Source organism: Amblyomma maculatum, chromosome 1 (genome assembly GCF_055883805.1).
Source record: "Amblyomma maculatum isolate TAMU_Amacu chromosome 1, ASM5588380v1, whole genome shotgun sequence".
In the NCBI taxonomy this organism is placed as follows: domain Eukaryota; kingdom Metazoa; phylum Arthropoda; class Arachnida; order Ixodida; family Ixodidae; genus Amblyomma; species Amblyomma maculatum.
In genome coordinates, this window is record NC_139344.1 from 287,183,785 (window position 1) to 287,211,017 (window position 27,233).

At 45.4% G+C, this 27,233-nt stretch overlaps 1 protein-coding gene across 2 annotated transcripts in view; it reads right to left on the reverse strand.

The window, feature by feature from the left end:
* Positions 1-27,233, reverse strand: part of kn (EBF transcription factor knot) — a 172,773-nt gene that overhangs the window by 19,265 nt on the left and 126,275 nt on the right. For both annotated transcript variants that reach the window (XM_084591566.1, XM_084591565.1), the window contains exons 8-10: positions 16,425-16,506; positions 14,807-14,924; positions 3,005-3,147 (exon numbers count right to left, since the gene is read on the reverse strand). In XM_084591566.1, coding sequence (XP_084447692.1) covers positions 3,005-3,147; positions 14,807-14,924; positions 16,425-16,506 — 343 coding nt within the window. The remainder of the gene's footprint in view (positions 1-3,004; positions 3,148-14,806; positions 14,925-16,424; positions 16,507-27,233) is intronic.

A 27,233-nucleotide genomic window follows, 5' to 3' on the forward strand; every position in this document is an offset into this window, starting at 1 on the left:
CAAGCGATTCAATCGGTGGTATGTTGCTATCTTGCACTTTGCACGATTCTTATCACAAATGAAGATTTAAGTAATTTAGCCCTCTAATCAACACAGCCATTAGAGGGAAATGGCCTCCTAGTTACGACCATGTGCAATCCCTCTGCCAAAGCGCGACACCATCCCCTGCCAGTTGGTGACAATGCGCGCGCACAAACATTTCCATGTCTCACAAGTAGTGTGACGCATTCCCTTAAAAGCAGAGCGTGTTCGTTTCCGTGACACATTACAAAAACAGCAAACCAAGACAGAATGAAAACACGCACAGAGACTTTTCCAAAACTTTGCGCTCGTGTTGTCGTTTTCTTTCCGTCTTCGTTCATCCCACAGATTTGTGCACACAACAATACCAATTTTGCTTATAAATACGACCTCACAATATCTGCGGTGCAAGAGCCGCATTTATGTCAGGGAGGCACACGCACACGGACGAAATCAGTGCTCGTCCCTGTGTAAATGTCCAACTCCCTCAAAGGTGTTTCCATATCTATTTGCATTACGCAATGCGCTTTGAGTGCACGACGTAGGATTCTGCTTCAATGGCTGACATCTAAATGCAAACCTCCTTCATCCCTCGGCACACGTAACCGCACTATCGAAGACCTTGTGGAACACAGTATTCGTACAATATTCAATATAATGTGTGACGTACATCGCAGGGCTTGCCTCCATAATGCAAGTGAAAGGTTCACCGAAATGATTCTCTTCACTGCGGTATAGACGATGCAATTAAGCATTTATTTGCGCACTTCACATTTTTGTCAGCTCGTGGCGGTAGTTAACACGTGGTCGTTTCATGCCTCTTTGACACGCCCAGGTGATGATGACTATCTGATTTTGATACATTATTGCACGGTCCGCAAATGGACATGGAACGGAGGATGGTATTATATGTACACCGAATTCAAGTGATTGCAGCGAAGAAACGTCACAGTGCTGAAAGCTGTGGCTACTGGACAGTAAGTCCTTTTTTTTTTTAAATTGTTTCTCAGTGTGGACAAAAGCCTTACCAGGCATCCATTCCTTCGCAGAAATAATAAATGAAGCCGACAACTATCAACACGTGATAACGGTGTCTCAAAGGTAATTTTTCCCGACATAATCATTAAATGGAACAAATGGGGTAGATACGCTTGCCTGTCTAAGGACTAAGCTACAGGAAGACAGCTGGCACACTCTTTTCTGAAAGTGGTAGAAGAAATAATAAATCAAGAATAAATCTTTCAATGTAATTTACGTTGTAGTTGAAAATAGAGGAAGGCGACACTCAATCTCCGCCTTTAAGGATATGACGCAGCAGCATTAATAGTTCATGTTAGCGGCTCCCCTTGCGGACCCATCCCTATCTCACTCACAACTTTTATACCCACTTACCCCTCTCACCCAGTGCAGGGTAGCAAACCAGTTCCTTTACCGGTTAACCTCCCTGCCTTTCCTCCTCATCTTCCTCCTCCTCCTTACATGCACCTCACTACTGGCTCAGTCATTAACCCCTTCATTCGTGCCTCGATTATACTAATACACATACTAATCAGCGTACACTCGCAGCTTGCCATGTTATGTGGAAGACCACCCGACCATAGGTAGATACAAAAGCACTTCTTTAACGAAGCCGTACAAACGTGTAAGCGTGGCTTGTCCAAGGGTCTTGTTGGGCTGAATTCGCCTCAGGCTCCTGCTCAAACGCCACCATATCAAGTGCTCTCGCGACGTCGCCACGACCAATCAGTATTGGGCCATGATAACTACTACCTGCTACAGGAGTGCCAGTGATAGTTTTGTATCCACAGCGCTAAAAGGAACGATGCGCCTGTTGGCTCGTTCATTTCTTTGTCCCCGTGCTGTGCATACAAAGCTATGAATAAACAACTAGTCCAATCAGCCGTTCCAATTACGTGTCAGTGCTTTTTTCGCTCACAGTTCTGATGCCAGCGCCGAATTTTCTGGAGAACGTTTAACGTTGTCGCTTTAAACTTTTGCCAGTTTTCGTTACTGGAGAGGATATTTTAAGTGTTTTACCCATTTTAATTTTGCACGCGCGTGTATTTAGCCGCTCTAACTAACAGGAAGGAGTCGTTCGATTTACAGACTGAAAGGTGATTTTTCGCGTTCATTGTCTAGAATACTTTTGCGGGCGATTTGGTTCATTGCAAATCAAAATGTAAACTGCGCGAAAAAACGGGACAGTAGGCGAAGGACAAGACAACACGGGCGCAGACTTCCAATAAACAGTTGGAAGTATGCGCCCGTGTTGTCTTGTTTGTGTTCCCTCGCCTATTGTCACGTTTTTTCGCGCAGTTCACATTTTGATTTCCAAATAAAAATTCGGCTTTGAGTAGTCTCTAGGTTATGAGCCATATCTGAAAGCAAGAAAGGCGTTTCATTGCATAGGCGTTTTTGTGTAGTTTCGGCTTCGGTGCAATGCCCCAAAGAGAGAGAGCGCGCTTCGCAAACCGTATACCTGTGAATGTTTCCTCCGCTGCATTCCTCTTCGTATTCGCTCGTCACTGCGTCGCGCCTACAGCATTTTTCCTTTTAGCGCCGTTGCGCTAAAGCGTTCAGGAAAATCGCCCATGCGAGGGCGTTGGTTTGCGCTTGGCACGAAGGGCGACGGGGTCAGCCCAGTTCGCCAGCACTCCTGCTTCGACTTGTGCCACGATCAATAGTGTCACTTGTGAAAGCCGTGATCGTTTCCCTGGGTGCTTCCAGCACAGAAGCGTCGCCTGGGCGATCCTGACCAGTCTATACCACTGGTGTAAGAGATGTCCCAAAACTAGTGGGACAGCAAGCGCAAGTCCCTCAATGATTCGCAAGCAAGCCTGTAGGCATAACCACCATATATGTGTGGATTTCTTGGCTTTAAACTCTAGCCAGTCCGTTGAAGGCTATCAGAGATCGGAGGCAGCGCCTACCTGCTGGTCTCTAAGGTGAACGCCCCAGAGGCCACCAGGACACACCAACTCACCTCGCTCCACACCAGCATGGTGCCAAAGACGACTTGCAGGCCGTCGAAGAAGTTGTCCCCGATGATGATGACCGTGGATCCGCCGGTAGTCCAGCCTTCACTGGGGCTGATGGCCTTGATGCAAGGTGTGGCGGCGAACGGCACTGCGGAAGGCACAAGCGCCCGTGGCTCACCGCACCGGCCACGTGTTCCCTTTATCGCGCAATGAAAGCGGCGACCCAATCCGGGCAGCTTTTTCCAACCTGTTGTGCGCGACAAGGCCCGAGAGCCTAATAGGATTTTCTCTCGAGAGATTAGGCCGCCTTCGGAGGGAGGCAATTACGTGGTGCCAGGGTGGCCGCTATTACGCGGGCCCTGTCGCGGTCAGCGCTTAAGCCGACGACCGGAGGGGGCGGCAACAAGGTCCGCAGGCATCGATTTTCCCCGGGGAACGCTGGAAAATCGGCGCTCACCGCGACTCGCATCAACTTGACGCTCCAGCGCCGGCTGAACAAGTGCGCGTGTGGGAAGTAAAAAGCGTCCATTCGAAATCTGTAAAAAGGGCACCGGTGCGCTCGGGAATGCACCAAGCTACTCCTTAGCGCAGAGCGTAGAAACACTCGATGGCCAGATATATTTGTACAGCAGCCGCTTTTTAAGTACCCGGTATCATGCCGATGTCGGTGTAACTTTCCGTAGGCTTGGTAACGTGGGAACAGGAGGAAGATAAGGCGGAGGAACGAGAAATGGCCACTAGAAGTTATATACAGTATCACCTGTTGAACGTTTCGCGTCGCTTTGATAGTACGTATCGTACACCACTTTCGAGTTCTTTATCCCTACCACAAGTTATCGATGATGGTAACCGCCTAGTGATACGTTTGTCTTCTTTTTTTTTTCTTTTTTTTTTGCTCCTCTGGTCAAGCGAGCTAGCGGCTGCTTTGGTCAATTGTGTCAAAAGGAATGCACACTTGGGTTTTAGCCAAAAAACCGTACTTTGAATTAGCGCACTTTCAATTAGCTACCTTAGTGCATTCACACTACGGATGTCAGTCCGATGACAAGCCGTTGTTTTGGAGTTTGCCTGAAGCCAGCTACACGCGCAGAAATAAATGAACTACACATGACCAAACTGGCGCTGAGCTTTGGCTTCGAACCCGTGGTGGCGCCAACCACTGCTCGGGAGCTCTATATATGCCAAACCGCTCACCCCTCCTGGTTAACTGCTAGTCTATGTCGCGCTGTGCACTGCACTTCCTTCATCAACTCCCGTCCGTGTGCAATGGATCGAGAACACACCGCTATCTCATCAGCCTCCCAAGGTGCGTCAAGTGGATTTTATACTGCGTAAGGTCCCGCGTCACCTATTTCTCCGGTCTTTGCCCGAAGCGTAGTCTACAATAGCCTAGAGCCGGAGGCCAAACGGGGCGTGACGAGCTAGCGCTCATCGACTTTGCCAGCAATCTGTGAACACTCTCTGACGTAAACAAGATTCGGCGGCGCTGCTGTCGCCATGCTGGGCCGACGGGGGTTGCGAAGGCTTAGCGCCCATAGGAATACTTGGAACCAACAGATTTCAATGCAATTTTCTGATCCCGCAGCGCGCCTAGGAAGTCGTCGTTCAGTGCAGAGTAACTGTGAACATCGTTGAACATATTGAAAATATATCTTACTACATATGCGGAATATTTTTAAAACACTGCGAAACGCTAGGGGTTGAGGATGCAAGTCGGGAGCACGACCCATGGAAACACATGCATGGAAAATTTCGCAAAATAATTTTCCGGTTTCGCGAGCACCGATATAAAAGCAGCCGATGATTAAAGGTTAGCAACTGTTTTAAGAAACAGTGTGACAAAATATGATACGTCATTTTGCAGCCGATCTATATTAAAATGCTCCGGTACATGAGGCCAACATACCCCTGAAAAGATGATATTCGTTGGGTCCTTCCCTAAGTTGCCATCCGGCAGCGCAGGCTACATTCCCCGTGCCGCTTTTAAGCTGCAGGCGATTAGCAGGAACCACGCGCGCAGCAGATGACCCTCTGTCTGCTCACACAAGTAGCGGACGCCGGCGCCGTCTGCACGCATGTACGTCGTATGGCCACCGTGTGCTACGATGGGCCGTTCTCTTTCGTTCCTTTGCCATCACGTTTAGAAGTGCTTTGTGAATGTAATTGTGCCTAGGGAGCATACTCCGAGCTACCGGTATAAGTAAATTCAGTACATGCGGCAGCATATCAGGCTGCGCCAAAGCTTCAGCGATTGGTAGAAACACCAAGCGGATGGATAGTGAGCCTGTCGGCGGTATATATATCAACATTACTAGAACGTTCGTATATATGGCTTCACAATACATGTATTTAGCGGCGTTTTAAACAAAAATTGTATCCTGGATGACGTAGCATACTTGTTACGTGTTTATTCAAAGCAAGCTTTTATCCTGTATTGATACTCTGCGATAAGAGAAAAATACACGCGTTAAGTGGTATTCACATATAATTCTATTGCTCGCCCTCCAATTCGCACACCCATAGGTTTTGCGGTGTTTAAAAATTACTCCACCTTTGAAGTTGCGTTTTCTGTATTCGTAATCTGTTCTAGGATGGTCATGCCGGTTGGAGGGTTCAGTTCAGTTCAGTCGTTCAGTCGTGTCCGACTCTTCGTGACCCTATGGACCATGTCACGCCACGCTTTCCGGTCTCTAACTATCTACCTAACATCACATAACTTCATCTGCAGTGCCTCGAGGATGCCATCTAGCCATCGTGTTCGCTGCCTACCCCTTCTCCGGCGACCCTCAACCTTTCCCAACATCAAATCTTTCTCCAGCGACTCCTCTCTTCTCATCAGATGACCAAAGTAGCTGAGCTTTAACTTTAGAATTTGACCCTCCAATGAGCAGTCAGGGTTTATGGTCGACAATATGGACTGATTTGATCTTCTGGCAGTCCAAGGAACTCTCAAGAGTCTTCGCCAGCACCACAATTCAAACGCGTCAATTCTTCGGCGGTCAGCCTTTTTCACAGTCCAACTCTCGCATCCATACATCATAACTGGAAAGACCATAGCACGAATTATACGGATCTTGGTTGGCAGACTGATGTCTGCTCTTTACTAGGCGGTCAAGGCTAACCATTGCTCTCTTTCCCAGAAGCAGGCGTCTCCTAATTTCATGGCTGCAGTCTCCTTCCGAGGTAATCTTGGAGCCCAAGAAGAGAAAATCTGTCACAGCTTCCACTTCTTGACTCTTGATGCTCAAGCACTTGATAGGGCAAGACGCCATGATCTTTGTCTTTTTAATGTTCAGTTTAAGCCCAACCTTCTCACTCTCTTCTTGTACGCGAATCAGAAGTTTCTTGAGTTCCACTTCACCTTCTGCCATTAAAGTGGTATCATCCGCATATCTAAGATTCTGATACGTTTTCCAGCAATCTTCACTCCAGCTGAAGACTCGTCCAGACCGGCTTCCTCATGATGCACTCTGCATATAGGTTAAATAGGCAGGGCGACAGTATGCAGCCTTGCCTCACTCCTTTCTCAACCGGAAACCAATCAGTAAGACCATGCCCAGTTCTGACTGTGGCCTCTTGTCCTTCATACAGGTTCCTGAGGAGACAGATGAGGTGAATTGGAACTGCCATCTTTTGGAGATCTTGCCACAATCTGCTGTGATCTACGCAGTTAAACGCTTTCGCATAATCAATAAAGCAGAAGTACACGGGTTTTTGGAACTCTCTTGCTTTTTCTACGATCCAGGGAAGGTTGGCAGTTTGGTCTCTAGTTCCTCTCCCCTTGCGAAACCCAGCTTGCACGTCCGGAAGCTCCCGATCCACATACTGCTGCAGCCTACCTTGAAGGAATTTGAACATCACCTTGCTAGCATGCGAAATAAGCGCGATCGTGCGGTAGTTGGAACAATCTTTGGCACTGCCTTTCTTTGGAATGGGGATGTAAATTGACCTCCTCCAATCCTGTGGCCACTGCAGGATTGTCTAAATCTTCTGACATAATGTATGCAGAATGTTAACAGCGTCATGGTTGAGGTTTTGAAGCAACTCAGCTGGAATGCCATCAATTCCGCTAGCTTTGTTCTTAGCAAGGCTGGCTAAGGCCCATTCAACTTCACTCTTCAGGATGCCCGGCTCAAGATCAGTAGTCACAACAGTCTTATGTTGGGTTTGCACATTCGGGTCCTTCTTGTCCAGTTCTTCTGTGTATTCCTGCCACCTCTTCTTTATCTCTGACGCTTCAGAGAGGTCCTTGCCTCGTTTGTCCTTTATCACGCCCAGCTTAGCACAGAAGCTTCCTTTGATATCTTTGAATGTCTTATACAGAGCTGTTGTGTTCCTTAATTGGCTGTTGTCCTCAACTGCTTGGCACTGTATGTTCAGGAAGGCATTCTTATCTCTCCTTGCTATTTTCTGAAAATCCGCATTGAGAACCTTGTATCTGTCTCTTTCCCCCATAACTTTTGCCATCCTCCTTTCATCAGCTATTTGCAAAGCCTCTTCAGATAACCAGTTTGCTTTCTTGCATTTCTTTTGCTTTGGAACTACCTTAGTAGCAACTTCTTGTATTATATCACGAACATCAGTCCACATCTCTTCGGGCTCTCTGTCTTCTAGATCTAATTCTTGAAATCGATTCCTCACTTCCACAGCATATTCTAATGGAATTTGATCCAGATCATACCTGAAAGGTCTTCTAGGTTTCTGCGTTTTCCTCAATCGAAGCCTAATTTTGGCAACAAGAAGCTGATGATCGGTGCCACAATCGGCCCCAGGCCTTGTTTTTACTGCTTGTATAGCGCTTCTCCATCTCTGCCGGCCAAGAATATAATCGATCTGATTCCTGTACAGACCGTCCGGTGAAGTCCATGTGTACAGGCGCCTCTTGTGCTGTTGAAAATGAGTATTCGCTATGGTCAGGTTGTTTTCTTGACAAAACTCTACTAGCCCCTGCCCAGCTTCATTTGTCTCGCCAAGACTGAACTTGCCTATAATTCCGGATATTTCTTCACTCCCGACCTTACCATTCCAGTCTCCTATGAGAAAAATGACGTCTGATGATGGGGTGCGGTCTAAAAGGCATTGTATGTCCGCATAAAATCTCTCAACGTCAGCTTCTTCAGCAGTAGTGGTCGGTGTATAGACTTGGATAACTGTTATGTTGAAAGGGTGACCTTGGATCCGAAGTGAAATCATTCAGTCGTTTTTGGGGTTGTACCCCAGCACTGCTTTGCCCATTCTTCTGTTTACTATGAGAGCGACCCCATTCCATCTCTTGGATTCGTGCCCACAATAAAAGGCATAATGGTCGCCGGAGTTAAATTCTCCCATTCCGGTTCACTTGAGCTCACTGATACCCAAGATATCAATGTTCATCTGACCATTTCTCGCTTGACGACATCCAGTTTACCTTGCGTTATAGATCTTACACTCCATGTTGCTATGTGATATATCTCCTTGCAACATCGAACTTCCCGGTCGCTTTCCGACACACCCACAACTGAGCGTCGTTTTGGCTTTAGCCCAGCTGCTTCATTCGTCCTGGAGCTACTAGGAATCGCCCTTTGTTCATCCCCAGTAACATGTGGGACGCCTTCCAACCTGGGGGGCTCATCTTCCGGCGCCATATCATTAATGCTATTGTGACTGGCCATAGGGTTTTCTTGGCAGGAAATACTGGAGTGGGTTGCCATTACCTTCTCCAGTGAATCACATTTTGTCAGAACTCTCTGCCGTGACCTGTCTATCTTGGGTGGCCCTACACAGCAGAGCTCACGACTTCATCGAGTTTCGCAAGCCGCTCCGCCACGACAAGGCAGTGATCGGAGGGTACTAAAAGACAACATCATCGGTGCCCCGTGAAATCACAAAACTGATTTGAAAACGTTCGCTTCCATGTATTCCTGTTGGCGCTAAGCCTGATTTTCACCCCCAGTCTGCTGCGGCGTCGCCAGTGCCCCCTTTGTTTGTAAACACGGTGTTGATCTATATCTGCCACAATTTGTTCATTTTCTCTTCACTTTTTCCCGCTCTTTAAGTCGACACACTGTGCTGAGTTAAAGCGTCCCTGAAAGGGAGTCCAGACAGTGGCTATCAAAAGAGTGAAATATGTAGAGAAAATTTCACTCAGCTTGCATATGGGGTACAAGTCCTCAAAGGCGAGCTGATAACTTATAAGATATTAAGGCAAAAGCCTTTAATGGCTCATGCTGTCATGGACAAAGTGTGTCCCGCTTTTGCGGCGTTGTGATTGGCCGAGGCGATATGCATCCCTGCCATCTACAATGTCACACTTAAACGCGCGCCAAGGAACGCCACGCGACAGGAGCGATGGCGTACCGTCCAAACTCACAGTTGCCAGAGAAACTGTGACAGATACTGCGCCTTTCCTTTCCTGTAAACCAATTATAATTATATGTAGTACTGCAACAAACGCCGATAACAGAAGTTGTATCTTGTCTAGCGTTCCTGCCATCTGCAATGCCACACTTAAACGCGCGGCAAGGACCGCCACGCGACAGGAGCGATGGTGTACCGTCCAAACTCACAGTTGCCAGAGAAACTGTGACATATACTGCGCCTTTCCTTTCCTGTAAACCAATTATAATTATATGTAGCACTGCAACAAACGCCGATAACAGAAGTTGTATCTTGTCTAGCGTTCCTGCCATCTGCAATGCCACACTTAAACGCGCGCCAAGGACCGCCACGCGATAGGAGCGATGGTGTACCGTCCAAACTCACAGTTGCCAGAGAAACTGTGACAGATACTGCGCCTTTCCTTTCCTGTAAACCAATTATAATTATATGTAGCACTGCAACAAACGCCGATAACAGAAGTTGTATCTTGTCTAGCGTTCCTGCCATCTGCAATCCCACACTTGAACACGCGCCAAGGAACGCCACGCGACAGGAGCGATGGTGTACCGTCCAAACGCACACGCGTCGCAGAACGTGTGACAGATACTGCGCCTTTCCTTTCCTGTCAACCAATTGTATTTATATGTAGCACTCCAACGAACGCCAAGATACTAACGATGGGAGGCAAATTATATGATAGGAAGGGTATGCTTTCGCCATTCTCCTCTTAAGGGACCTCTAAGAGACCCTCAATTTTTTTTTAAACTTCTCGCTTTTGCGCCGTACGCCGACCCGCAGTACCGGGCATTCGCCCGAATTCTTCCACTTTGCAACATCTAGTGCAGATGAAGCAACGAAGTGCCGCCATTCGTTCAAGCGCCACAACGAAGAAGGCGACGGGCTTGGTCGGCCAGCAGGAGACAGCGGCGCATGTCCCTTTATCCCTAAAATGGGGAGGGGAGGAGGGGGAATGATAGAGCTAGGCTCAGCGGCTTAGTGCATCAATCAGCGCGGCCTGATCTGATTGGCGTTCGACGCCGAAATGTTTGGAATTGTACAAGGCTCCTGATTTAGGCCGGAAGCACAAATGGCAGTTATTGGCTGTCTACCTCTGCTGTTTCCCACAGCAATTAGGTAGAGAAGCCGGAAAAGTCGTTCACAACTGCTGCGCCGCACGACTGCGGCCACGCGTTCAAATATTGGCTTGCAGGAGCATTCTAGGAATGGCTCACACGCGAATGGAATTTTATCAAGACGGCGACGCGGAGCGCGAGAACCAGTGGCTGTGTCTGACGACCTATCTTTGGTGGCACTGTGTATTATGTTTTTATTCTACCTTGGTGTTTTTTTTTTTTGTACATTTAAGAGGCAACTCTGGGGATTTTTCGATGCTCACAGATATCAACTAATTTTGCAGCGGACGTTCTTTTAACGTCAAGAATACGTGTTCCAAAGAGCACAGTTGAGGACGCTTTAGTTTTCCCGCAAAGTAATTTTAAATATAGCGCTGCCAGAGCGGAAATTTTTACGGCCAACACTGTGCTTGATGACATGACAGCCGTGCAGGGGTTTTCGAGCGGACAATGCAACGGCCCTACTGGGCGCGGCTTGTACGGTGCGGCATTGCCTGTACGATCCTATCAGGTGCTACTAGCACGGGGCAAAGCGACGGCGGCGCTACTGAGAAACAGCACAACGCGAACATGGCCGACAGCTTGCTTGCAAAAGCATGGACCTCGGAATCCCTATCTCAATGTCTTGTAGCTTCAGCTCACGCTTTAATGCATTCCTTTGCAGCGATGGGTGGTAGCTAGTGTTGTGTTGTTGGCTGCACAAGTTATTCTACGAAAATCAATACAGTGATTTACCACCGATTTCTCGGGAAAAAAAGAAAGAGCTTCGAGACAAATTGAATCGTGCGATCTGGCGGCCCCTTTGCATTGAGAACGCGCATGCTCAGAACATTTCATGAGGGCCTACTACCAACACAGGATAGTTCTGATAAAAGAGTTTGGCTTCGCCAGGCGATCGTTGAAGTTGGATGCTGTGTCGACGATCTTTCCGCACATGGGCTAAACCACCTGCCGCAGTCCTCCGGTGACGACACGGCCAATTGTTTGCGAGCCACCGTCACAAAAAAAAGCATACTAAAATCTGTTCATCTCTTAAATAATAAGCGATTGGATAAATTAATGCAAAAAAAACCTTACTTAGGATCGCTGATCTGCAACGAGATTCTGAGGATAACTACGTTACAAGCGAATTTCTGCTCAAAGCTGCGGCTCAGGTCATCCGATCTCGTACTCGCTCCGCTGCTAAGGTTTCGCCAAGATTACTTCTTTCTTTTAATCTGAGACAGTTAGGCTGTTCCACCAACAGACCATTGCGAAGCGCCGTCCGCTGCGGCTTCGGTGAGAAACAGTTTAGGCCTATACACGACCGGAGTGCCGTTGTCCGCCGCTCTCGTGCGCAGCATCGTTGCGGTAAGCTCGCTGCATTCAGTGCTGCAAGTGTTGCGAATTTGTCGTCGATTTCCTTGATGCGGCTGGGGCCGGTGATATTTCCATGTACCGCTTAACATATATTATACGCGTCGAGCAAACGATCCTGCGAGGACGGAACGGGGCTATATGCTGCGCTGTCCGGCGCGTACGTTCGAAGGTTGTATCCGTCGGTCGGCACACTATAGGCAATGCCTATATGACTAGTTGCTCTTGAAATTTGCTTTAGGCTGCGAAGTGCATGTAGTTGAAACTGCTTGGCCAGCCCGTGCGCTTTAAAATGTTTCACCCGGGCCGGCGCACCTCCCTTACCCTTGCGTAAACAAACGGATTTCATAATGGATAGTCGTGATGAGCAGTTTGGTTACGTATGGCATGCAAGTGGTCAACGGTAAATTGAAAGCAGCTTTCGCGGCATATCGAAGGCAAATTTTGTGTACGCTCCAATTTTTATCCATCGCAATTGCCATATTATTTGCAAAAAGGCATCAGTTTGGTTGTGTAGCAGCGCGTAGAAAAAAAAATTTATATTGAACAAATGCCATTCGGTTGGAATGACATTCAATTTTCCATGTGGTATGTAGGTATTGCTGTGTGGACAATAATCTTACTCGCAGCGAGGCGAATTTAGGGTCGGTATTGAGAACAAAAATATGGACATTTGTAGTAACGATCGATCGCCCTCATATACACCGACCACTTGCATCGGGGTTTGGGGGTGCATAAAATGGCTTAAAAATTCTCGGGAATTATTTCTTCATACGGCAGTAATTTAGCCGCATACAAGATCACTCGTTCGTTCTGCCCTCATGGGCCATGCATTCCAAATATTGCTCATATTTTTTTATTTGCATTTTAATGACTATAGTCCTAGCTGTCCTTGTCCGATGACATCGAGGAAGACTCACCGACATCACATAGTATGTTTCACATGGTGCCGTACGCGACACTCGCACACCTCGGCAGAACGGCAGCGGGTGGGCAACACCACCTATAGACTAAGAGAAGGCCAGCGCAAGCCTTCCACTAGTTGTACGTTACGACAGTGAGATCTGGGGATAGATCGGCCGAGCGCGAGCGTACGCAAGCAAGGCGATCTGGAACGACCCGGCCTGAGTATGCGTGCGCCTGTGTTTGCTGGTGTTCCTAATCCGTGCTGCATAGGCGCTTGCGAGCAAGGTATCTTCTGTTGTTGTGCGCTAAAGTGTCGCTCTAACTATGCCAATGGATCCAAAGCGCAAGTGTACAAGTTCCGTCGGACTCGGCTCAAAATGCAGCGTGGACAAAGGCTGTGGAAAAACTTATTACCGATGAAGTGCAAGAAAGCGTTCTTGTTTGCTTCCTAATACTATTTGATTTAGCACAGTGTATTAAAGCGTAGGCGTGCCCATATCGAACATACAATTATGACAGCACAGCTACTAATAATTGCGTAGCATTCGCCCTATTTTGAGTGCGGAACAAAATTGTTTTGGAACCTAAATTATGTTTTTATGGAAACAATTTTATTTCGCTAGTGGCCACTTGATCGTAGTTGCCGTAGTAAATGACTGGTTTAAAGCTGAGTTAGCTGCTCGCTGCGTTAATATATTCATGGCAATCGCTGCTCCTAGCTCAAGCAGCTTTATTTATATTTACGTTAGAGTTTTATGGCCAGCACTTCCGTGAAAGCGACCTCGTATTCACAACAAGCTACACTAAGTGTCATCAAGGTCACCGTTCTGAGTAATATCTCTGCCGACCGTCCTCATCTTTATCCATCCATCTAACAATAAATGTGGTCTCAGATGAATGTTGTGCCTGTCTTAATGTTTAATCAAGTAACTCTGAATGAAGGTGAAAATTTCCTCGAAAGCTTCATTTCTGCCGTTGAAACCAATGCGAGGTGGATTGTGTCAAACTTCTCATATACTTCAAAAGACTGCCAATATTAGATAACACAGGTAACACAAGTATAACCATCTTCATTGCTAGCACTAAAAATTTCAAGAGGTAGCTCCAGAGCAGCCTTGAATAAAAAAAAACCGCAACCGCGTAGGGTAAAGCCGACTTTTAGTATGATCTCCCTACGATGACGTCACATAAGCTTGCACAGGCCTTGTAGTAGTCTAGGTGGTGTTGGGCGAGGCCGCACGCTTGTGTCGTCATCGCGTGACGTCACGCAAGGTGCTCTCCGGGCCTCGCGCGGGAGTTTCAATTTTGATTCAAGTTTCTGCCTTATTCAAAATTATTGCTTGCGTATTGTAAAAAAAAATGTAATCGCGTACTGTGATGACCAAGCCTTCAGCAATATAAATCAGTCATAATTCAGTACGGTCGAAAAATCGCCGGAGTTGCCCTTTAACATCAGCAACATCAGGCTGCGGCGATGGCTTAGTAGCCTAATGCAGGAAAGCTGAGCTGCATGGGTTTCGCCATTGGTTGGAATCCTGTTCTCGCCCCTTGCTATTTTTCTCCTATGTGTTTTATCTGTTACGCACTCATCACGTGGAATGTGACTTAGGGGTCCATACCAGATATGCGACGCCACTTTTCTTTCTGCGCGAAATTGTGAGAATATTTTTTGGAATGAGTGAGAGCAAAATAAAACCCGCCGTCTTGTGTTTTATTGAGTGATTTTTTTTAGATCCAGAACTGCATGCAGACAAGTCTGGAGGCGCCAAGTGGCAGTCTCGCATGCGCAGAGTGGAACAAGACCGCGTGCCGGTGAACGTTGTGGGGGCTGAGTCCCCATGAGATGCAGCTGCAACGGCCAAGCTTGGCGACCGTGCACGGTATCAGTTGGTAATCTTTATTTCTCTCATGTCGATCTAAGGGCTGACAGGAAAAACACGCACGCCGCTTTTAAGTGCATGCATGAGCTAGATTTTTGTGGGAGGATACTAGGGAAATGAATCAGTTCCATTCACTTTTCTTAAGCCCCCCTTAGGAAGCTGGCTAGCTGCTTACCTTCGGTCGGGTCCAAGCGCTTAGCCCGCCGACCGTGCTTGGAGTTGTTGTGCACGAACATGTTGTCCGAAACTGCCAGCAGGGGCCCTTCGACGCTCACCTGGTTAGAAATAACCACCTGCGACGACCAAGAGCTGCTTACCACCACTTAGCAGCAATGCACGTGGTGCGACAATTCAGCTCAGCATTCGACGCACCCCATCTTACGTTTGGTACCATTTAGGGGTTGCTCGATCAGAAGTTGAAATTGGCTGGCTGCGTCCCTTAAACTAGTTAAGCGAATAATGCAAGTTACTGCTTATATGAGGTTGTCGACATGGAAGAGTTATAGGCATCAACCTAGAATAATTAAAGCAAGACTTGTCGAAAAGTTTTCACGATAAATCTTTCAAACTTGAGTCTAGCCAACTGAACTCTTAATTGACTGCTATTTTTTGCATCCACGTTAGCAGCCACAGAGTAAGAACATCTGGCGATACCTCTGACCAACTAGCGGACCGTCAAGTAACAATTGCTTTCATTCGTCCTGCTTGTGTGCATGACTGAAAGGTGCGCGCAGTACCCAGTCAGCTTTAAGGCGACTTCAGCGGATTGGAAATCCTGCTGCATCCTTATATCCCTTTTTGGAGCCTTGTGTCAGGGGACACATGAAGCATCACGTAGAGCGACACTAGGCGCCCAGAGAAGAACTAAAAACACGAGAAAACGCCGTTCTCATATTATTTATTTAGTTTGCGTCTGGCGTTTAGCTGTGCACTACACGACGAACGTCATGACTCTTGACGGATCTAAACAAAAGTGACTCCTAGTTTCTCTTCTGTCCACCTGTGCGGCATAATACACCGGTCATGACTGTTGAAAAGGTTTTGTGTTTTGGAAGCCGGACTACAGGTTGGGCGGCAGACAAGAATCGGGAACTGAGAACAAAAGCGTTGATTGGCGCAGGGCCCACAGGATAATCGTGCCGGTCCAAAGAAACCTTCCGCCGAAAAGCGAAGTGCGGCTCAAAATTTAGTTTTGTACGGGAGCCGTTGTGTTCAGGAAATTCCGAACCAACTAATGGCACAGAAAAGTTTTCCCTTGCATTGTGTTGTTTCGGCCACGGTGTGCGCTGCTCTTACACTAATAGTTCGCTTTTAGGCGTTCCTACCCGCCCTATGTTCCAAGAGTTTCGTTTTCTCTGCATGTCCGTTCCTTGTTTCCGATTAACGTGACAAAACTCATCACACAGCGACAAGATTTATGCCACAGAAGGGCTCGTTCACCATGCGATGAACTACTGTTCCCCTGTTTTCTTACAGTGCAAGAGAACTACGAGGACTTGTTCTGCACTTGTAGCTCCCTGACCTCAGATTAGAAGGCTGTTAAAACTTATCATCAGAAATCTTACAATGCCACGAAGCTGCAACAGAGAACGCCGCAACTATCATTGCGCGTTCTTCCGCCGCAGCGAGGGAGAGCGCGGCCAGTGTTGGAGACCCCTGGCTTAACTAATTTCACTGCTAGCAGCTGTGACCGCATTGTTCTCTTGTCGCGCCCAACTATAGGCCCGCTCTTTACTCCGCCATCGGAAACGACCACACACAAGCCAATGCACCAAACGTGAGAACTGACGCACCTGAAACCGCCGCATATCTCGTGGGTTTCCAGCGTTCTTGAGGCAGTTTTGGTTGCACTTGAGAAAGAACTTGAGGAAAAACCTGCGCATGCAAAGGTAAGCATATTCTAAATCAACTGCTATACGTTATTCGGGGAAAGATCTTAAATTGCGCGTATTCTCTCAAATGCAAGACACGTAGCAGCTAATTATTGGCTTCAGGAACAACGTGCCGAGCCAGATGTCTCTGAACATCTTGAAAACGGCTACCATTCAGTTTTCTTTGGTGCCCATTAAAGGGCACATGGCAGCTGTTCTCGCCCTCAGGGACAAAGAAAATTCAGTTAATGCTCAAGTGTCACCGCTCTTGCGTAAAAGCTTTCGTACATCTTTTTAGGTCTGGTAAAAACTGTTTAGATGTAATTATGAATCACATGCCTGTCATCACCACTATACATAAAAAAATGAACTTTTATTAACGCATTGTAATCATCCCGTGTACAATCAGATAAAACGTTGTTGCGGTCAAGCAGTTCATGTAGACCATCCTGTAGCAATCCGATGCTTTGCGATAAGGAATGTTAGTCACTGGCTAAGACAACTCATCATCATTTCTTCAGTCAGGACGTGACTACCATGTTAACAAATAATTCTGGCAAATTCTAGCGCGTCATCAAGCTCAGTTCCCATTCCGATGAAGTACCTAACCTAGCCTAAGGCGCAGTCACTAACGTATATTACCGACGTATTTTCCTCGGTGTTGAGTACATTACTTCTGCGCCCACATTGCAGCCATTATTAAACATGCCAGGAAACTAGCTGTCGCTCCTCTGGTAATAACGTACCTTCTAAACCTTTATCAATAATCATGATCACTGCTTTTCTCACTGTCATTATGAACCACTACATGAAACTACTCTGTTTAATTTAGCCATTATTCTATTCATTAAACAGCAACATCGGCACAAGTCACAATTTGCCTTCGATGGCATGACACTGTATTAAAGTAACCTTTGATTTTCGTGAGGGTCGCTCATGCCTCACCTATATTTCAGGATTTAATAAGAATGTATTTTCCGCAGGAGACGCATGATTACAGAGTTACACACTGTTTCTTGACTTCTCCAAAACTCGCGTTGCTCAGCACGGACTTCTCATCAAGTTATTATATTTAAATATTCAGCCTAACGTTCTTGCATGAAATAACGAGGTCGTCTTCAAGGAGAACAATTCGCCTCGGTAAATTCCTCCAGGGACGTGCTCCCCTACTTTTCATAATTTCTAATAACAATCTAACCAAGTTGGTCTCAAATTAAATTTATCGCGAATGATTGTTTTGTGCCTCGTACTACTGACACTGACCGCAGTTCTCTACAAATTTATCTTAATGCGGTATTGAAAACAAAGGCTATGGTGCTTACCAACCCCGACACTGAAATTCCTACAAGTTACTTCATTCATAATGCGAGCGTAGGATCCTCAACATCTTACAAGCACATCGAACTTGGTCTCAAGTCTGACCTAAATTGTAATCACAATAATACGCAGTTTTAGCATCACCTAATGCGGTTTATCGGACGTAACCTCAAGCACTTAAAAGTTTGCTTCAGTCGCCCTCACCCGCCCAATAATTAAATAAACTTGCGCCATATAGGAACCTGATCAAACACTCTTCCCAAAATAATCCGTGCTGTTTGCTTCATATTTACAGATTATTCACTTTTAAAACAATGGGCACGGTTAGAACAGGTATAATGCCGCCAGTAAATTTTTTTTTTATTTTAGAAACGTGCGTCCTCGTCCGAACCTTCACGACAGCTTGTTTTTGCCGCAGTCTTCATAGGCCGTGAACACAAAAACGAAATGCCGCTCTTCTCTATACGGACCATCCCTTGATTCCTAGCACAGACTGACACAAAACGCTTTTACCGCAATAACATTAAAAAAAATGGGCGTCGTTGGGGCAGCGAGCGCACATTTAAGCGAATGCTTTTGGCGAACTGATTGGGCGATGGGTTGTGTGACGTCACGAGGCCGCACAGCAGGTGCTGCCAATTGAGACATGAAACGGCTTAGGATCCGCAGCCGGACACGCTACTCGTAAATCACGAAAGCACGTTTGATTAAATCTGTGCTGGATAGTCTTTCATATAATTTGGTAGCATGCAAATGAATCCTAATGAGCATGGGTATAGGGGCACACATTAAGGGACTATAGCGATCAGCAAAGTGCATCTATGCGAACGAGGATCCGCAATGGGGGACGAACCGCTGTAGCGCCATGTCCTTAAAGGGACGCTGAAACGTATTCCGCAAAAAATGAGTTATGTGCGGCATTTTATACTTTTTTTGTCCGCTGAACAAGCTTACTATCATACTTGAAAAAGGCAGGAAGGAGCACAAACGGCTGTTTTTACAAGAAAACGAGCACCAGCGGGACCGCTCTCCGAGCAAACGCCGCTGGTGTCTGTAATTGGCCGGACCCATCATGACGTCAAGTGGCCGGCGCCGGTGGTGTTGCTGCGTGCGCGTCGCTTCAGTGGAATTAAGAGCTCGATCTAAAATGTTAATGATTATTCGAAGAATGTAAAACACCTCTAACACTTAGCGTACGCGTTCGAGCAACCAGCAGCTCAAAGAAAACAGCGCTACGAAAGACTGTGTCGAGTATACGTCAACAGCGAAAGCAATGTCAGCACATTTGCGCAAGTCGAAAAGTGCAAGAGCTGGCCCGCTTTAACAACTGCCCTTTACGCGCTAAAGCTCGTCTCAGTAGCAACAAAATAGGCGTTTTATATGATGCAATCATAGTCGACAGCGCATTTATACAACCTTCGAGTATCGCCCAACGGCGCAACAACAAACGCACGTGTACTGCAGCTGCAGCTGCCCGTCCTATTGTCTTTGCAGCTAGTTTGCCCGGTGTGCTGTTCAACGCAACGCCGAACATGGTCCCGTTTCAACTGCATCATGAAATCAGACATGTTCGCAGCGCCGGATGAAGCGAGCTTACCGGAACGATGCCGGCAGCGAGCGTGGCGGACGAACGCTCTGGACGAGCGCACTCCCTGGTCGTCGCTAGGCCTATACATATTTTGTTTCGCATCGGCGCCACAGCAGACGACGCTTGGAAGTTGAGCAGCGCTCTAGTAAACAGGCTACTCGTAGAACTGCCTACTGCAAATCACTTTTTTATATGAAGATATCACTTATCACGGCGCCACATCAGAAGATGAGGTAATGTATACGTACAAGAAAATCAGATGAGCAGCGACGGCACCGGCGACTGCCGCTATGCACAGCTGTGAAGAGAAACTTGCTTGTACCGCAGTTCTTCTACCACCATCTTGGTAAGGGTCAGCGAGCCTCAATAAGTGTTAATTTTTTACATTCTGTTATCCCTGCGCTTATTATTTAAGACAGCAATAAATTTGAGCACGCTCTCTTGACGCTAGCGCAAGGGGTCTACGGACAGCTTGCGGAAGGCGCGGCCGTCGCGGCATGTGGAGGCAGTGCTGCGTTCAGACGATGCTTGAGCTCGCTGTTGCCGCGCGAGCAGCACGGCTATCCAGACACTGCATTATAAATGCCTAATGCAAATGCAGCTTCATTCTACCGATCATATTCATTTCGTCTGCTGTACCTAATTGGTAATTGCTGACGTAGCCGAGAAGGGCGGCGAGCTGTGTCACAACAGTGAGCCGCGAATCGCGTTTTAATTCGGCATTCTTTGGTTAAGCGTAACGACGGTGAAGCCAACCGTGCAGCAGTCGTATTAACCTAATTAGGTGCGGGAGCAATGACAGAACGGCAGCGGACTTCAGTTGTGCTGACTTAATTGAAATCCCAAACGGCCGCGATTGCTGCCAAGATTCGGTTATAGTCATCGGCATGCAAATCATCACTGCAAAACAGAGGTGATTCCAAAGACAATATTTTTTTTCTTTCATGACGGAGGCCCACAGCGCCGAAAATTTCTTATCCTCTGGGAGACTATAAAGCAGCATGTCGATGGACCACCAGAGTTCGCACAAAGGAAAGCCGGGCTGATAGCCACCAGTTGCTTCACGCACTCACAGGAATACTTGTTTTCTAATGACACAGGAACGCAATTTTCGAACATTGAACGACGTTTATTTTACAACTGAGCAAAAGAGGCTCACTAGTCGGAGGGCGTCAAACAGCGCGGAACGCCATTCCGCAACAGCTGCGTATCTGCTGGTTGACCTCATAGGATCTTTGAACACCTTCAGCACGAAATGATTGAACTGGAGAAAACAAACGGCACCAGCAGCAGACTGCGGTGATCCGTAGATCCCTAAAGCGTGGGACGGAGCGAAGCAAGCGTGTAAAACGTACGGCCGGCATTCCCAAATTGACATCACAGCCGCCTGTTCCTCGATCAGTTTCGACGCCCCGCCCCCGTCACTCCCGGCAGCGACGAGGGCTTGACCGCGGCGCGTTTTTAACGAGCGATTTCTATTTTTCTTAGCAAGAGAATTTAAAAAAATTGACACACATGATTAAAAATACCCCTTCTTTCCAACTACCGAATTTCATGCAATTTGAAAACCGCTTCCCTTTAAAGGCACACCTCAAATGCCTCGAGTTTTTTCTATTACATATTATTATGGTGTGTCAAATATAACTTTTTTGTGTATGTACCAAGCGTGTTCCTAATGTGTGAATTGCTCTATATAGCTTGTGTTCATATTTTATTTTGTGCTTATCAGTAGCACTAAACGCACTATTAGTTACGCTTTGAAGGCTTGTGGTAGATTTTTTATGCAAGTGTTTACGTCTTATACTACTTATTACGCCCGCAGGAAGGTCGTTACGGCGAATAAATCAAATTAAAATTTGTTAATGGCACCAGGGTGAAAATGTTCCGGCCAGCTGATTTTGAAAACGATATGCAACTTTTCGACTGACACTTTGCGCTTGAAGCCAAAAGCAAAACTTATGTAATTAATCAATACTAAATTATTCACTTTGAGGATGGAAAAAAACTTCTGCATACTAGGACACGAAACACTCAACAGCCATTCGCTGCTTTCACTGGAGACTGGGTTTTTTCTTAAATACCCTCGTTGCCTTTAGCACAAGATGTTATATCTGAAAGGCTTAAAAATTACACTCTAAGTTCGTGCCTAATGGTATGACGTGATAGGGTAACGGTTCCCGTCTTCACACGCAGTTCTTTGTCCACGTTACTAAGGTTCAATTAAGAGCCAGGACCACACAACCACCCCTTCACACCTTAGCGATGTGAGCCAACGTGGCCTAGTCGACAGCGTGCCTGGATACGACGAGTGTGGGTTCCGACTAAAGCATCAAATTTTTCCTTTACGTGAAATCAAGTATTTCATAAAATTGAAACATGCGCCGACCTTTATTATTTATTTCTGAATTGTAATGCCATTCCAGACATCAGCTCGTGATGTCCTGCGAGACGTGACATGACAACGCCGCCGACGGGACGAAGCCGAGTTTTCCACTGAATGGGGCCTTCAACAAAATGGCGGAATGCCGTAGGCAAATCAAACCTCCCGAGTGATCTCAAGGCCCAGTTAAAGGCGTCTTTACTTTGAGGAAACCAACAAGTGAATAACCGTCCGTTTAAAATATAGGTGCCACGAATGAAGTGCCAATGCCGAAGACTCTTTTGGAAAGCAATCGCCTTAACTGTGTGCACCTAGGTACTGTTTGCGTGGCTCTTTTTTCTCCCCCGGAATTAAAAGAGAGCCTGCAAGTTACAAACCTAAGAACGAAATACGCTTTTCACCCACTATTTGCTGATTGGCGAATAAAGCGAATCGATGGGCTCGTGTTATTAAATCCTAAACTTACAGGAAGACATTATTCGTATGTAATGGGAGTGGAGCAACCACGTAGTTCCTGCGTTACCGGTTTCTCGAAAATGGAAAACTCAAATTAGCTCGACATAGTCTCATGGCACGAGATACTGTGTGTGCGTGCTTGTCGAGTGCACCTCGCCTAGTTTTTACAAAACAGTCCGCGCCGCGTGACTGTAAGATCCCCACTCACCGATTTCGTTGCCTGAAGCCTGCTTGACCTGGAATAAAATGAACTAAAATAAACACTTTACAGCCGCGAGTGGGTTTCGCAATCGCCGCAGTCTAACGTCCCGCGAGTTTAACTGTCATTCTTGCGCGTTGCGCTTTGGATACCCTGTGAGACGGAGCCACGCCATCGAAGCAAAGAAGATGTGTCGGCAATACCTCTAAAGTAGAGCAATAAAGTTTATCCTTGGATATCACCGCTTTCATCATATTTCATCCCCTTCCAAACACGCGAGGGACTCCACTACCTCAAAAAAAGAAAGACGGCATTTCACAGAGCTCAATTAAAATTGAAACGAAAGGGGCTTGAACCATCGCAGCAGTGTAACATAGAACTGACGACGATGATCTCAGTTAGAGCGCCTACGTCACATGAATCACCAGAGCTTCAAAAACAGAAGAACTACAGGCTGCCTCGTATCTCTCCCAATGCATGGATGCCCCGTCACAGATAAGTAACGGGACGCTGGACTTTGATGGACATAGCACTTGTCTATCCTTCTTCTTTTCCTGTGATCGTATCCTTGCGCCGTTCCATTGGTTAGTATGAACCAACTATCCCTACAGCAGGTAAAAGGTACCTTGGTGCAAATATTTCAATTAACGGTTTCTCCAGGCTGACTACAGCTTCTGAACTGGCAATTTTGTTGCATAATTAGTATTTGCTGATTAGTTACCTAGTTGAGCAAACAATACTGCAAACTGAGTCATACTACTAACAGCAAGTTTGGCTATCTTTCCAGGGATTCCTACCGTATAGTATGTTGCGGATTTCAGGGAAGAACGCCACTAAAGTAGTTAAGCCCTTTTCTGGAATTGTTTAGCTACATTATCGGGGCAGTACTTGATCGCAATAGCCTGTCACATTGCAGATGGAGTACCTGTAAGGTAATGAGTTCCTTATTTTCTGCAGCCTGCACAAGAACGGTAAATTGTACCTTCGTGGAAAAATCGCATCAAGCCGTTCTCGAGACGATCTACAACTTCCTTGTTGACACATTGTTCCATAAGGTAATATTAACAAAATTAGGTAACTCAATTTTGCCCATTAATCTACTATACCGAACAAAGAAAACACCATGCCTGGCAGCTCTCAAAAGCTCGCAGTTAGTTTCACGCGTCTTTAACGGAGCACCCACTCAACTATTATACTCTTTTAACTAATCGAGTAAGTCTTCTTCGCGCACCCCCTATCTAGACATAAATATATTTATACTTTATTTTCCAGAAAAACCTGGGCGGCCTCCTGGGCTAAGAGTTAAATATGCAGATTGAAGGGGCCCAGGAGGCCATTGTAAGGAAGGGTTGCGAAATGGATAAATGCATACATGATTTACAAAACTATGTACCATATACTCAAGATATTAATAGCAAGAACACTACGAAATAATGCGATTTAATACATAACACAAAAATAATATTCATCATACGTTATATGCATCACAGTAAGACGTGAGTCGAATATTGAATATACAGAACAATAAAGTATACCGCACCTTCAATAATTGTTAAGGATGAAAGCAAAGTAACAGGAGGACAAACAGAACAAAACCACCACGGTTCATAATTTCACAAAGTACTGATGCAATTGATTAGGGTTTAGGTTATTTGTGACTTTGTACATTTTAAGCATTAATGGCAGAATATCTGCTAATAAGTGGCGTTCGTAATTTGTGCGGAAACGTACGATGTCCCACACCTTTTAACATCTTGTGAGCATATTAGAAGTACGTTGTGTTAAAGAGCTAGACAATCAATAATCGATATGTAATCGATCTGTGTATAAGTTATCTACTCTTACAATATTTAAGGAATAGAATACATACTGTGTAGTGGATATTTATTCAATATTTGCACCGTAGCAGATTATCTTTTTTCTATAAAACAAGAAGATTACTAAGGTTACTCTGCGTTACGGTGCAGCAAACTAAAGTAAAATAGTTTGAATATAAATTCAACAACGCGTGTTACACCTGAAGTTTAACTTTTATGTGAGTAATCTACGATAAAGCGATACAGTGCCTTGTACGGGCGAAAGTTATTTTCTAAGGTAGTACTATGTGCATCCCAGCTTAAGTTTGAAGAAAAATATACACCAAGTATATTATCATCATTAACGATATCTATATTGTGGAATTAGAAAATAATAGGGCGGCTAATCATATTAGATTTCTTTCGAGCATGGAACATAATTGATTTTATTTGCTAGGATTTATATTAACGGCCTTTAGCGCGACCATGTGGAAAGCTGCTCCGGGATTTCACTGCACATCATTATAAGTATGTCGCTATTGGTCCCTGGAACAAGAATAGGGCTATCATCAGCATATATGGTAAATTGTATCGATGTGTCTATGTTTACAATATCATTTATATATACGCGTTAAATAACAGCGGCACACAAATGTTACCTTGCCATGTGCAATTGTTAGGCGAGAAGACATGCGTATACCCTGAGACCTGTGACGATTCAAGCAGGGATAAACAATTTCCATGAACACCGTAAGCCTTTCGCGTATTAATAAGGATGTTGTGATGAAAGAAATTGAACGCTTTGCTGAAATCCACCAAAAGAGCACATTGTTTTCAATATTTTGCTAGACGTTTTCGCTTAGTGCTAACGCAGACGATCCTGTTGACCTGCATCTTATAAACTCATATTGTGCACCTGTGATAAAGTTTGTTTTATCCAAAAATTTGGTTATGCGTATACAAATGATGTTTTCAGTTCCTTTGGAGAACATTGGAAGAACAGATATCGGTCGATAATTCGTGGCCATGTTTTGGTCACCACCTTTCAAACTTACAGACACTCTGGCTGTATTCTTTTTGCCGGGAAAGTTTCCTGTTAGTTAAATTACAGATAGTTTAACAAAACTTGAAATTGGGCTAGATGGTGCATTGCTTGACTAAAGATAAAGCGCACAGGAAACACACACAAGAGAAGCACTTCATATGAGCGAGAACAGAAATTATTATCGATAGAATATATTCTATTGATATTATCTACAAGTTGTTTCATATAAAACCCATTCACACTTTAGACTCCTGAGTCAGCTGCAGGAATATGGTTTCAGTAATATTAAAGAAGGGTTCATTTATACAATGCAGATTATTACATAAAACAGCCGCATTTACAAGATGACTGTAGAAGTAGTCTGCTAGTTCCTTGTTGTGCAATTCATTGACATTGACTGTGAGGATACCTGGCATATATCGTTGTTGTTGTTTTTTTTTTTTTTTTTTTTTTTTCGTGACCTAGAACGTTGCTCTCCAAGCAACGTCTAGTCGCTGCATCCGCAAAAAGGTGCTCGTAAATGCTAGCTTTGCTCGTCTAAGTTCATTGTCGAATTCATTCCTGATAAATTATTTTAATATCGTTTCTAAACGTGTTCGCAAGAACGAATGGCAAAAGCGGTTTTTGTTTTTATTTTCTTTAGATGCTCACAAGTAACCCAGAGTTTCCTGGGACAATTAGCGGAAAGTGTCTGACGTACACACATCGGAAGAGTTTCATGAATTCATCATAGATACCGTTTGCACTACAATTATTATTGAAAGATGACCGGTCGTGTGTAATGATGTCACTTTATATGCTTCTAAACCATAGTGAATGATTTGTTGAACAGTAAAGCACTCTTTCTGTTTGATAGTTCTGAATGAGTTTTTACAACATGCAAAGAAAACTGGACAGTGATCACTGATGTTATATGCAGTTTTATCGGCATTTTAAACAGTGGTATCATAAGTGCTGAAGATGTGATACGAGTCAGTGTCATAATAAAATTCTTGAAACCAGATGAGAGAAAAATTGTATTAAATTCAGAAGCGGAATTGCTTTCAGCTAAGACGTCGATGATAATATCTCCACAGCAGATCAACCGGAGGGTATTGTCACAAAGAGTCTAAGAAAGATTCGTAAAATGCCATACATCGTGCAATGTTTTCACTCGGGAGGCAATAGTGCACAGAGATGATGTTCCTATTCTGTAAGGTTAAGATTTCATATTCATATATCACCATACTGAAATCAGACACCATTCTTAGGTTCCGTTACAAGAATTTCTACGCCAACATCACTTCTGTGTGGCCGATTGACAAAAAAAATATCATGGCCATGCAAATTCAGCGTTTTAGAATCACTAGAACACCACGCCTCAGAAAGACAGGATATCAATATTGAAGTGAAATAAGTTTAAGAGAAGGCCAATGTCATCCTCTTTGCCATCAACCGAACGTGCGTTTACATGAATTACAGATTCACATAACGGGAAATGAAATTTAATTTCGCAAGGTAATGTGAGCTGCTGATAATCCATTAGGTGATTTATGTCACGAGAGCAAGAAGAAACAACTCAGTGTTATCATTCAGTCGTTTCAGCCAAAGGTGTCTAGTCGACCACCTCGCTGGACACGATAACCTCTACCTCATACTCCCTCATTGTCTCAATAAAAGGCATATTATCAGCTTGCTTTGCGAAAATGTTTACCATTTCTTGTCCAGACTGACTTCCATTTGTGCTCATATGTCCTTTTGACGGTCATTCCAAGAAGCCTTTTTAGCGCTGGGCAGAGGTGTTTGTCTACATCTACAGGGGTTCTATCGTCAAGAACGAGGCTTGGCTTTGCTCGCGACCGAAACTATTTTGCTTTCTGCATCGGAATGCGATGGCAAACATCAATGTCGCTTTCATCAATGAGCTCACTTAATTGCGTTATCGATTTGGAACAGCATTTCTGTCAGGAA